General features: G+C 39.3%; 1 protein-coding gene across 14 annotated transcripts in view; it reads right to left on the bottom strand.

Moving 5' to 3' along the window:
• Positions 1-7,418: 7,418 nt before the first annotated feature.
• Positions 7,419-14,187, bottom strand: part of Reps2 (RALBP1 associated Eps domain containing protein 2) — a 231,754-nt gene continuing 224,985 nt past the window's right edge. For 7 of the 14 annotated variants that reach the window (XM_017318435.1, XM_030251264.1, XM_017318437.1 and 4 more), the window contains one exon: positions 7,420-13,078. In XM_017318435.1, coding sequence (XP_017173924.1) covers positions 13,010-13,078 — 69 coding nt within the window. In that variant the 3' untranslated portion in view covers positions 7,420-13,009. Of the gene's footprint in view, positions 13,079-14,187 lie in introns of all 14 variants that reach the window. The other 7 variants (NM_001359102.1, NM_001290633.1, NM_001359103.1 and 4 more) reach the window with 2 other exon arrangements.

A 14,187-nucleotide genomic window follows, 5' to 3' on the forward strand; every position in this document is an offset into this window, starting at 1 on the left:
TCTCATATTTTCCTATAAAAAGGAAGAAATCAAGTTCACTATTGTATTTGGAAATCTCCTCCCCAGCTCTATATCCAAGCATACCTTTCAGAAGTCTTGCTTTCCATGCCATTCCAGAACAGTCCTTCCAGGTTGTCTACCACTGCAGCCCCCTTCACTCACTTCTAAAAATGGGATTCACACTTCCTAGTGACAGTTCACAAGAATAGATTCCTACTGCTTCTTGGCGAAATTCAGACCTTCTCTGAGGTGATTTATAATTCTCCTAGATCACCAAAGTTTTTAATGACTTTTTTAAAACTGTCACGCCATGAGTAAACTAGTTCACTTCTTGAAGATCAAGCTTTCCTCGTTTCTACTGTAATTCTAGCTTCCACTTTAAAGAGAATATATCCCACCCCCAAATGATCTTAATCTTCTGAGTGGTTTTGAATTTTAGCCATGACCATGTTCCATAAGAAGAAAGCCATCAAAAAAGCCAGCAGCCCCATGCTGGCCAGTTCAAGGAAAAAGGAGGGTTATTTTGGTAAAGTTATTTGCCTCTCTTGAAATCAAGAGTGGGCTGGTGGTCTTTGGAACAATGGCCCCTTTGTATTCTGCTTCCCAAGGCTTGGCACAATAACAAGACCTGACAGACAACCAGCCAACAGTCAATTTTCACTTTAGTGAACATGTTTAGCAATTGCTTGGCACCATTGCAACTGATACACATACACTATTATTAGTGACTTATAGATGAGGGTTTGAGTCAGAGGGAAGAAAAGAATTTGCCCAAGACTGTGAAACATTATAGGCAGGGTTTGAATCCAAGGGTCTAACTCAAGCTCCTATCCTAGTAGCACACAATCTACCAGGCCACGTTCTCTTACTCAGTGGTGTTGGAAGACGATGACAAGAGAAAATCATCCCCCACCTCACTAACCTTTAACTATAATAGAACTAAGAAAGAGTAGTGCTGAAAAAAGAAAGGAGGGAAATGAAAATTACGGTTTGGAACGTACAAAGAACTTGGACATTAATGGGCTCAGAATGTTCCAAGTTTAACCTTCATCTACTGCATCTTTTCCATCTCACTGGAGCATGAAGTTGACTTTCCAGGTCTCTAGACTATCATCCATGCATGCTGAGCATTCCAGAGTCTGAGAAGGTAAGGAGACAGAGAAGTCTGCTTTAATCTCCACAGTGCTAATGGCAAACAAAGAGTTGATTAAGTGATGGTTTTGTTTTTAATCTCTGTGTCTATCAGCAGAAAGGTACCATTTGCTTAAAATGGCAACTTACTACCTATAATAGCCATCCTGCCGTCCAATGGGAAATGCGTGCTGCTGAGAACTGGGCCGTCTTTGAGAGGCTGCTCAGAGAAAGTGTAAGAAAACGTGGAAATAGTCAAGCAGCTTCATTCTCCACGAATGCTCAAGGTGAGGCTGCAAACTGGCCATGTGTTTGGCCTGCAGGACGTCAGCCTGCACAGAGTTTGTTCTTCCCTCAATGTTTTAAATAAGAAATAGTTGCCAACACACACACACACACACACACACACACACACACACACACACACAGCAAGTATCCTTTGACAGACGTATTGCAAAGAAGTTCTACTGTTTTGCAGCTTGCCAGAACATTCTTAGTCATAGATTCTGATTAACAAAAGTTCTTAGCTTTAATGAAATCTTATTTATTAGTCTTTTCCTTCATGGGTAATACACTTTGTAAATTTTATTTTTTAAAAATCTTTCTATTATTATTATTTAAGATATTATTTTAGACTTTCTTCTGGAGGTAGAATTTTTGGCCTTTAATAGTCAGACCCATACTGTATATTGAATTAAATTGTGAGCATGGCACAGTGTCTGCATGGATCTGCACCAGGCCCTCTGAATATATCATATGGCTTCCAGTTTAGTGTTTTTATGGGAATCCTGAGTGTGTAAACGAGTGGGTGTCTTGATTCTTGTGCCTTCTCTTGAGATCTTTTCGTTTTGTTGATTTGTTTTGTCCAATATGATGCGGTAGTTTTCTTTCATCTTAATATACTTATTTTGTTATAATTTAAAAAAAACGAATAAATAAATGAATGAAAACCTAGCCACTAGGGCAAAGGTTAACAACTGAGCTGTTATTTATGCCTGCTGGGAGAGGAAAAGTCAGCTTTCTCCAGTGGAGTGACACTGAGTGTATCAACCAGTCCAGGGCAGGACTCATGTTCAGGAGGAGTTGAGCAACACTTAATGGACTCCATGGATTGTTTTGTGTGCTTTCATTTAGTTATAGGTTTGTGGGGTTGTTTGTCTGTTTGGGGTGTGTGTGTTTTGGTTTGGTTTCTTGGTTAGAGGGGGTTGTTGTTGTACTGGGTTTGGTTTTGAACTTAAAGTTGGGTGGGTAAGGAGAGGTAGGGATCTGGAAGGGCTTAGGGAGGGAAAGAATATTATCGAAATATGTTTAAAGTTTAAACACTGTTTTCAATAATAAAAAATAAATTGTGTGCATGGTAGGGATTCCAGGTTTATGCTTTTTTCTCATGTGGATATTCAATTGTTACACTGCCATTTATTGAAAAGATAATCTTTTCCATCACTGAATGATGATGGCTTTTAAAATTATAAATCAAGGAACTGTATTATGTGGAGGTCTGTATTCTTGCCATTAATCTGCTCATCGTTTCCATGTGTGTGTGCCAGTACCTTTCTTGGTGTGGTTTATAGTAAATATTAAAGTCAGATAATCTAAGGCCCCCAGTAGTCAATCTTCACGGTTACCCAGGCACACTTAAAATGCATGCGTGTGTCATCAGAACGTAAACAACATAAAAGGACTTGCCAGGGGATGAAGGAGATGAGATGGTGAGTCTCTTCGGGAATCAGAAATGTAGTGACATGGCCACTTGTGTGGCAATAAACAACACTGGTACTGTCCTTATAGGCAGGGTAGACAGCTGCATGACCACCATCCCCACCACTTCTTGTTTCCTATCACCGAAATGGATGACCAGTGCTGCTGTTCATTTTATCCAATTCACTTCACTCATTTACATTTGAATTAATGAGCTAATTTAGCATAGCCTTTCAATGTAGCCTTGGCTATTTGAGGAAGTCTCCATGACAGTAGTGAGAATGGGGGTAATTTGCTATAGATAATAGAGGAAAATGGACCTCAATGGGCTCCTCTGAATAGGACTTCTCAATTTGCTGATATTTTGGGGCCAGATCACTTTTTGTTTTCAGAGGGCTATCCTGTATATTGTAGCATGTTTAACAAATCCCCACCCTATATCTACGATATGCCAGGAGCATCCCTCGGTTATGGAAACTAAAACCATCTCTAAACATGAGGCAGAATTAAACCCAGCTAAGAACTATTAGACTAGATCCAGTGTAGAAAGAAGGTGGTGAAGGAGGGTAGAAAGGCACTGGGTTACAAGTGCTGGCAGGACCACCAAAGTTCCCACCTCCCTACCGTCCCTCAGCCAGCAGTATCAGAACAGTAGATCCATATGTAGGGTAAAGGGGTACATTTTGGTAAGGTGAAGGTGAACTATGAGGCATAGAGATATGGAGAAACCCACTGCATCTAAAGGGTATCGTTCATATAGACTACAACATGAACAATGTCCTCTGGAGTTGTACAATGTGATCAGCCTATCCATAAACTAGTTCAAAGTTCTTATTACCCCTAAATTTTCTATAAATGTTGCCTCTTTACTATTTTACTTCATCCTCTACATACACATAAATACCTAGTGTTTATAAACTGAGGGGGGCAGGTAGATAATCTATGAAACTAATTCCTAAGAAGCCTCTTAGAGACAGAAGCAACAGGAACAAAAGTAGTAATCTCTCCACCATCACCTGGGTCACAGAAACTCCAGGGAGACCAGGATACAGGCTTTCAACACACGTGGGTTGAAGTTCAAGCCAATTTCATTTGAATATCAAAGAGCCTGCATCACAGTTCTCTGCGTCTGCATTTAATTTGTTTGCTTGCTTTTATTCCATTCCACAAGCATTATCTTTCTTCCCCTTGGCTTTCCTTCAGCCTTGTAGTTTTGATTAAGTCCAATACAGGAGTGAAGGCATGCAGTCTGTTTTATAATGCTGTACCAAAGATGGAAGTAGTCATCTCAAGATATAGGAATAGGAGGGACATTCTCTTTAGAAAACTTAAAAGCAACGATACAGACTACAAGCCAGCTGTTCTTATCGTAGTGAAATCTTCCATGATTCCAAACACCAATGATCACATTCCCCACTTTCCAAACCATTCTTAGCAGTCTATGCTTTAAACAACTACTCTGGCTGTTTCTATATCTACCTCTCTCTCTCTCTCTCTCTCTCTCTCTCTCTCTCTCTCTCCCCCCCCTCTCTCTCTCTCTCTGTGTGTGTGTGTGTGTGTGTGTGTGTGTGTGTGTGTGTGTGTGTGTGTACACTCTACTGATGATGCCACAGAATCCTCACAGCTGAGTTTTCAAATTTTCCTGTTTCTGTTCCAATCCCTTCTACCCAATTTGCTATGAGAACTTCAGGGAAAGCAAAGGAAGATCTGTGTGGGGTACAATCCCATACCTTTCCTTCTGTGTTTAAAAGGAAAATGCTATGAAGGAAACACTCCCACAGATGCCTGTAAATACCACTGTCCACAATCCTACAACACATCACCATTAGAAAACGGTACGACAGGGTTCTTGGACCATGGAGACATTCTACTTGGAGCATTTTCTGGGACAGGCTTGGGGATTTCTTCAAATTGTTAAGTAAAATTACTATGTACTCTTATTCACAAGTAACAATATTTCCCAACACTTCATTTCCCAAAACTTTATTTCTGCACTTTGATAATCTTCTTGACAAAAAACAAAAACAAAAACAAAACCTCTACAGTCCTCAATCCTCACAGGGTCCCTGCAAAGGGACTGGGGATGGAACAAAACACACTTTCACATTGTCCCATATAGTATCTGCCTACAAAAGTTTATTCTCTTGTTGTGGTGGTTTGAATGAAAATGGCCCACTTAGACCTATAGGGAGTGGCACTATTAGGATGTGTGGCCTTATTGGAATAGGTGTGGCCTTGTTGGAGGAAGTCTGTCACTGAAGGGGTGGGCTTTGAGATTTCAGATGCTCAAGTTAGGCCCACTGTGTCACTGTCTCTTCCTGTTGCGTACTGACCCAGATGTAGAACTCTTAGCTACCTCTCCAGCACCATGTCTGCTTGCATACCACCCTGCTTTCTGCCATGATGATAATGAACTAAACTTCTGAATTGTAAGACAACTCTAAATCAATGTTTTCCTGATGCCTCTTCATTTCAGTAAATCCCTAACTAAGATACAAGTGTCTTAGATTCTTGTACATTGCCTGAATACATACATTCTCTCTCATATATATATATATATAACATATATATATATAAAATATATATATATATATATATATATATATATATATATATATATATATATATATAATTAAGCTAGCAGGTTTAGATCATATTAAAAACACTAGTTTATAGTCTTTGAGTAAAATAATTTCTTTATAGAGGGCAGAAAATGGGGAAATCACAAATCACTCCCTGAATATTAGAACTATGAATAATTGCATACATTTTCTCTTAATTATTGAAAATAGCTTCTATCTCAACTCAAGGTAGTTTATGCCTTCACAGTATCTACAATTAGCCTACCCTAACACAACATATTCCACTCTGTCTCATCTAGAGTTCTCCATCCCAATGATCTGTGAACTTCTTGAAGCGACATCTTGCTCTCATTTCCAGCTCCTGAGACAGTACTTGGCTGTGCAGTATATCATCTACAGCCAGCTGGTTAGCACACAGAACAAACTCATGGGCAATGTAGGAGAGTCTCATCACTGTGGAAAAATGCCTTACATAAACAGAAGATATAATTTGACTCATGGTTGAATGAAAAAAGATGAAATAGAAAAAGAAAAACATGACTGCTCCTAGATATGGTGGAGGAGAAGGTTTACCATAGATAAAAGGGAGCGCATAGTCAGAGGCAGGGATATCTGGAAGAGTCCAGAGTTAATAAACCCAAAGCAGAGCTGTGTGAGGGAGACGAAGTGATGGCAAAGAGGGGGAGCCTTGGCCAAGAGACTGACAGCCAAAATGGCTGAGTCATAGAGGGGTCAGAGGAACTGGAGGGAGTGAAGCCCAGCCAATACCTGGGCTGGTGAGTTCAGGGTAGAGGACAGGGTATGTTAGCCAGGACCACCCTGTAACAGGTAAAGACTATGAGATGCTGGGAGAACCTGATGGCCAGGTCTGCTTTGATGTGCCAAGGAAACCTCAGTTAGCCATTTGTCTGGGGTTTGAGATCTAACAATGGTTGCAGACATTTTGGTGCTCTGTGGAAAAACACCGCCTACATTACAGCAAGCAGAAAACAGGGAGACAGAGAGGGGCCTGGGACAAGTTACAGCCCCCAAGGATGTGGTCCTTCCTAAAGTCCTCAGAATCTTCCAAAATAATACCAATGGCTGAGGATCAAGCCTTTAATCCATGTCCAAATCCTAACAGATGGACACGACAACATGGCAGAAAGTCCAGACAATAGGAGACTTGTGCTTTGAAGGTAAAGATAAGAACTTACAACTGATGTATAAGAGTAATTGGTCAGAATTTGGGGACATGTATTCCTCATTATTCTTTATCATCCCTGTGATGGTCAGTATTGTTAAGTTGCCAGAACCTAGAATTACCTAGGAGTCAGGCCTCTGGGTGCCATATTCCTTGCAGCAGGAAAAGCCCTCTCTGTGGGCGGCACTGTTCCTTGGATGGAGAAAGAGACCTGAACAGCAGCATGTACTCCCCTATGGATGCAATGGAACAATAGCTCCAAGCTCCTGCCACCCTGATTGCTCAGCTATGTTGGATCGTGAGCTAGAATAAAGCTGTTCTCTCTGAAGCTGCTTCTGTCAAGATATTTTATGACAGCAAAAAAAAAAAAAAAAAAAAAAAGGTAACTAAGACAGTCCTTTGCAGCTAAGGATACCACGATGGGTGTCACTGTTTTACTGTTTGGGTTTTGAGACATGCCCTCACTATATAGCTGAAGCTGGCCTTTAACTCACTATATAACTCAAGCTGGTCAATAACATTTGATCCCCCTGCCTCAGCCTCTAAAGTGGTGGGATTACAGAAATATACACAATTTAGGAATATTCACAAGCTTAAAGAACACTGGGGAAATAAAACAAATAATTTGGTCCCACATTGAATCCAGTTTCGAGTCAGTAGTGTTTACTGTTTATAGATATTGAAGAAGCTATCTTGCCAGGAGATAAATTAATCAAATCTCAAACTTTGATTTTAATGGAATAGACCCTCCAACTCCTTCTTTCGCAATGCCTGATTGAAGACCAAATAGAAATCAGAAAATACTGACACCAGGACACCACAAAATCCATGAGTTATCATACATTTATTTTTAACATAGCACCCCAGTTTCACATCATGTACATTTTTCCAAGTTGGAAAACCTTAACTTACTATGTTCTTCACAGATTTTTCAACAAGTGTGAAAAAGAGGCAGTAAAGTTAGCATGAGTCTACAAATCACAATCCAAATATAGGACACTCTCAGGAATTTATTTATGTTTAAGGTAAATACACAGAATGTTCCCAATGCTTAGCAAATGAGTGAAACTCTGGCTGAGTTAAATATTAGCACAACTTGTTAGCACAATATCATGAAAGACAGAAAACATCAAATATATACTTTGCTGTTACACGTTTTACTGTTACATGTACCTATAGTGAAAAAATATAATATACATTTTTTTACCTTCGAGTTTAAAATAGACAGTCAGCTCATTATCTCTCTTAGCAGATAACTATGAAGACTAAAATGGCTCTGTTTGTCTCTGGCTCACTTAAATACCTTCCTTGTGCTAAAGATGAAAAGAATGGCAGCTCTAGTCCTAAAGAAGAGGGTATCCCTGCTTCCCAAGATAGGTGCAGTAGAACTTATCACACAAGTTGACTTGAAACAAAAACTCCAACTTAGTTCGTCAAAGTGGCATATGATAGATATGCTCTGTTTGCTCTCATGGCAGAGCTCCCTGAAAGAACTTTAGGATCTCGTCCTATCATCCCGGACTGCTCTGAACCAGGTACCTGGGGGTCTCCTGACTATAGTCCTTGACTCCCAATTTAAGCCCTCTTAAAGCCTGCTGTCCTCTGGTCTTCAGAGTCATAAACCTAGTGTTGCTAACTTCCCACAGCCATGAAATTAGCTAGGAACAATACAGGAGAAATCACAAGACATGCAAACCAAGCATTCTCCAATAGTTGCCAGCAAAGCCAGGCTTTTGCAGACCATGTGGGTACTGTCAACTGCAACCTGCAGTACTTTCAATGTGTTCTTTACCATCAGGTGTGTTTAAAGAAACTAGGAAGTAAACCTACAAGCCTAAAACTAACTATACCTGGGCTGCCCAGCTCATAATTACACAACGGCTGCTTCAAGGCATATTTCTAAGACTTCTGCTGGGCAGCAGCTCTCAGAATCCACATGGATAGTTTTAAAGTCTGATCCTCCTTGTGTACAATTCTTCAGAGGTTCAAATAATTAGAGACAATTCTTTTCACAAACAAGCAAAGCAAAATGGCCCACAGAAATATTTATGAAAATGGCCATCGGTGACCAACCTGTCTATGTTGGTGGCATGTCTCCATCAGCCTGCTGAAAAGGGAAGGAAGCTGTGAGGCTGAGGACTGCACACCTCCAGATCTCTGCTTCTCACTAGGAATGTGAACCACACTGAGTCATGACACAAAAACTCTAACACCCACAACTAAAGTACAAATTTAACTGATGTGTTGAAGTCTGAGTTTTAAGGGAACATTTGAAATAGAACTATTCAGCTAGAAAGAGAAAAGAAAGACACTAGTGTTGTATTTTGTGAGAGGAGAAGATTTCTTTAGCCACTGCTTCATTTTCTTCACACCCTCGATGTTCAAACCACAACCCAATGAGCCTCCTTGTCAATCCCATCAGGCAATCTGCTCAGGAGAGATAGTACATTCCTGTTTTTACACTTGTACATCCACATTCTCATGATAATATCAAGTCAGAGGTGTGATGGTAGTTTGTGTTGAACAAATGTTTTGGCTTTAAGGTGTTAATACTATAATTGAGCTCTTTCTAACTACTGCTTAGAAAAAGACATTTGCAAGTGTCTTGAATGCAAGAATCACATTAATATCAGATGTTGTCTAAGTGATCTTCTGATTATGTACCTATTATGGCCAACGTTATGAGACCATCCAGGATACAGAGAAATATTTAGAAATACTAGACAGTCAAAACACGGCTAAAGAATCATACTATTTTACAATAGTTTAGACATTGGTGGGAAGTCAAATAAAAGTTCATGGTTTTGATTACTTATCCCTAAAATGTGTTCAAATGAATCATTTGTGAGTGACCAACAATATACTGGAGAAAAGTATAAGCTACTACATATTGAGTTCATTTTTATCACAGTAGTCTATTTGAGAAAGCATGGGAATATGCCCATGGGAATATGCGGCTGGAATCTATTGAAAGCAGTAGCTTTAGAAAGTTCTGCCAAGATTTAAAGGAACATACTGCATCATCAAAAGTGAAGCATTAGAAGAATGGTTTAATAACATTATTTCCACTCAAATTTTATTTTTTTTTAAAGCGGAGAGAAATATCTAAATCTAAAACTCCTTAGAAGATGCTTTCATATCTACAGACCAATTAAGTCAATAAAATTCAACATGATAAATAAAAAAGGCTTTCTAATCTACTTTTAGGATAGACAGAGGACTACCTTGGAATCTATATAATCAGGCTACATCCCAATTCTACCACTAGCTATTATTGTGGATTCCTGGGCCAAGAGTCCACAATTATTAGGGATGGGATTTTCCCATGCTAGCTATAAAAGAGGAGCACTGGTCCTGCCTAGTTCTAATAGTCACACAGCACAGCTTCCATCTAAGCTGGCTTGTTTCTCAATTAGTCCCAAACACTTGTCTGATGCTTATAAAGTGCTTCGTCTTTCCAACTAGAACAAATATCTGCCTTGATTGTCACATTACACATCCATTCTTGCTATTTATCATTCAAGCTCTGCTTTAGGTTTGTGGATAGAAAGCCAGCCAAAGCTGTATGCTACTTACTAGAGATGCTAAAAGCCCCAATAAGCCCATGATCATTTCCTACTTTGCTTTCATCTGTAGGACTGGAGAATCCCCATGCAAGAACACCATTGAGCAATAGGGCAATTAAACCCCCATGAATGGAGACAAGGTTAACCTTCATGCTATAGAATTCTGCAAAACAAGCAACTCTTCATCTCTCCTCCTTCATCAAAGAAGCTTCTTTTTGTGGAAAATGGAGATAAATTCCAAAGTAGTTCTACAAGTGATATCAATGTATCTGCCTTCCTATATCATATTAAAGGCTCTCAAAAAATATTATCAGGCACTATAACTCTAAAAGTGTACATCCTAAGAAAACACAGAAGTAAAGGATAAATACTAGTCACATAACATGTATTTAGTAGTGTATATTTAATAGAAACACAAGTATTTTCTTTTAAGAATCTATGTATAAGCAACTACTCAACTGATCAAAAGTCCAGCTAAAAATACTGTGTGTGTGTGTGTGTGTGTGTGTGTGTGTGTGTGTGTGTGTGTGTGTGTGTGGTGTGTGGTTTAATGCAATGCCTCAGTTAAAATATTGGTGATGGGCTGAGGGTATGGTCCAGCATTTGCCTAGGATGAATGCTGTCCTGGGTTTGATCCCAGCACCACAAGAAATATATTGGTGAGGCTTCATTGTCCTTGATTGTCCAATGCAAGTTTTATCCTTTAAGGAAAACAAAGCCAACTAAATAAAATTCCAATCTCTTCAACCAGTTCCCTGTATCGTTTACTTCATGAGGGAAGCAATATGTCAGTGTTTTTTAACTGCTCAGTGGACTAACATTCCTTAGGTTATGTCTGCTTGGTGGATATGAAGTGCTCTCCCACGTGAGTGTATATGCACTGGAAGATCTTGAGATAAAGTGCATATGTTAGTCTTTCCTCTATTGAATGTACAAAATGCCAAACATGCTGTAATCATAACACAGCCCTCCCATCCCGGCACATGGAAAAAGGAAGTCACCTGGAATCTGTACTGACCCAACCATAATCTTAGGGGGGGTTAAATCATTCCTGAGCCCTCCCCACAAGAACAACAAACAAACAAACAAACAAAAGGCAGCCAAAGGAAAAAAGAAATGCAGAAACTGTTCAAGTTTCATGACTTTCCAAATCAAATCAGATTCAAATCCTTAAAATATGCATGGAAGAGAGTCAACAATTTGTTTTTCTTTGGAAAAAACATCATCTGTTTGAACTCTTCTCTTCTGTTGTTAAGCTACTGATAAAGCTTGCCAAAGGAACAGGGAAATATTAAATAAATGCCTATTTTTACTAAAAGCTCTCAGCTCTATTGAAATCAACAGCTTAATCTTACATATTGTAAATCTATCCAAAACCATTTCAAAAGTACCCTGTGCACACTAATGCTAATATTAAAATGCCCTGTTGAAGATCAGTGATTCAGGGACCCTATAACCCTACAGGTCAGTCATTTCCTACTTTCAGCTGGACTGTATTACGACATTTCGACAGGATAGTTGCTTCTGTAATTTAAGCTTGCTTTGTATCACTTCCACTAGAGTTAGCTGAGATCCCCTGAACTGTATATAAAGTTAATACTTCCCAAGAGTACACTTCACAGAGAACAAGTAGTCATGTAGCTGGTGGGAAGATTGCATTCTTTCATTGTGTCTTCAGAAGCAACACATCTGAAATCCAGCCTAAAATAAAGACAACAATGACAACAGCCAAGGATTGTTGCAGAGTTAGTGGCTATTTTTCTTCCCTTCTCAGCCTGGATACCCGGATTCAACAACAAATAGGTAGCTATCCAGCTACTAATATTTGTTGGGTGGTTTCCAAGCTTATACATTTACAAAGATGTTATCCCATGCAGGATAAAAGCAGAGATCTGGCAACTATTTATTTAATTTGGTCAGGCAAGGCAGTTAAAGTAGATTGTGCTTGCACAAAAATTTACATGAAAAGGACTAAGTTATCTAGGTTGATGGCCTAGATTGGCCAAGTTAAACAGTTCATTGCCAAAATTCTCTACTTCACAGAGGTGTAAAGACCCAGTAAGGTTCTGATATTTAATAGAAAACAATAGTCAGATATTATGTATAACTGACATAATATCAAAATGGTACTACAGAAGCAGTTTTTGGCATATAGTGGTAGAGGGCACAGTGCCAGTGTAAATCTGATGCTTTAATTGTATTCCAGCTTTTGATTTTATTATCATCATGCCTAAGACTATCCAGCTGGAATGCACACTATTCGGGAAACCAACATACTGTATGTAGCATACATATAAGAATAAAATGGGCATGAGCATCCTGGAAGTACAGCATTAATAGGTACTGTAGAATTATAAATTCTTTAAATAAATAATGCTCCGAATTATCTGCTAAAAGGGTAACTTAAATAAGGAGCAGTATCTAAAAGTGGTTAAAATGGGAGATAAATTCCAATGATAAGTATATTTTTGAAATGGGATTTAGGATTAAACTGAGGCTTCCTGTATATCAGGCAAGCACTCTACCACTGAGCTATACACACACTTCTCTTTTCACTTTCTATTGGAGACAGTGTCCCAACAAGCTTCTAAAAATGGCCTTGAGCTTATGACCCTTCTGCTTTATCCTCCGAAGTATTAATATTTTAAGTGCAATGATCAGTTGAAGACATATTTTACTACCACTGTAAAATACACAAGTGAAGTGCAAAAGAGAAAGTCATATAGATTGTGTTGTGCTGCTGACAGCTTTTGACATTCAGACATATATGACAAGTAGTTGGGCTTAAACACTCAAAAGGAAGATCTTGGCAGACAAGGTCACCTGCTGTCACTCAAGCCTCTAGGATGTCACAACACTGTGACTGGGCGAAGTTGTTCCAATTGGTTTTCCAATGCGATCCGTTCTTGATGAACTTCCTAAATTATACAAAACAGGAGAAAGAAAAAGAAGAAAAAGCATCATTTCGTGGGCTCATCTCTATTTCTTTACACGTTCAAAGGAAATATAGAACCAACCCTCAAACACTTGGAGACAAGTGGCCCAAAAGGCACTGATTTCAATGCTAGGGATTAGACAGTGGGGGATTCCCAGTCACTAACCTCAGCCACTGTACTGCTCAGCACTGATATGTGTTAACATAGAGTGGAAGCCTCAAAACAGCCATCTCAGCTACAGGAATGGGCAGCTAAGTTCCAGCATGATCACATGGCACTTCGAGCATGGTACAACTAACCTACTTCATAGCACACCTGATAAAATTTTCTTTGCAACCCTGCCTTAGCCTCGGTCTGCTTTGATAGGCTCAGAAGATAGTAGAGAATGGCATTAAATATTAAAAAGACAACAGGAGAAAACTAAAAGAAAAAGGCAGACTCCCAATACAGAACATGAGTCATCTCAACTAAATTTCTAGTTGCAATCTCTGGCTTCTTTTCTGGCACAATACTTAGCTAGGGCTGAAGGATAAAAAGACAGAATGGTTATCCTGCCACCAAAGTCTCTTGTCCAGGCTCTTGCACATAATACAGCTTAGCATAATTTCTGGCTATCTTTGTTCAGGTTTTATTGCTGTGAAAAGACACCATGACCAAGGCAACTCTTATATACAAAAACCTTTCATTGTGGCTGGCTTACAGTTTCAGAGGTTTAATACATTATCATCATGGTGGGAAGCATGGCAGCATCCAGGTAGACAGGGTTCTGGAGGAGCCAAGAGTTCTACATTTTGATCTGCAGACAGCAGAAGGAGACTGTGTGCCACACTGGGCATAGCTTGAGCATAGGATACCTCAAAGCCAACCCCCACAGTGACACACTTCCTACAATAATGCCACACCTACTCCAATAAGGCCACACCTCCAAATAGTGTTACTCCCTATGGTCAAGCACTCAAACATATGAATCTATGTAGGCCATACTTATTCAAGCCACCACACTGAGTAAAAAACAGAATATGCTATTTTGAAATTGAAACATTCAGTCTTAAAACAGAGTTTTGCAGAGACAAAGAGGACACATAAAGGTA

Source organism: Mus musculus, chromosome X, assembly GCF_000001635.26.
Source record: "Mus musculus strain C57BL/6J chromosome X, GRCm38.p6 C57BL/6J".
Classification (NCBI taxonomy): domain Eukaryota; kingdom Metazoa; phylum Chordata; class Mammalia; order Rodentia; family Muridae; genus Mus; species Mus musculus.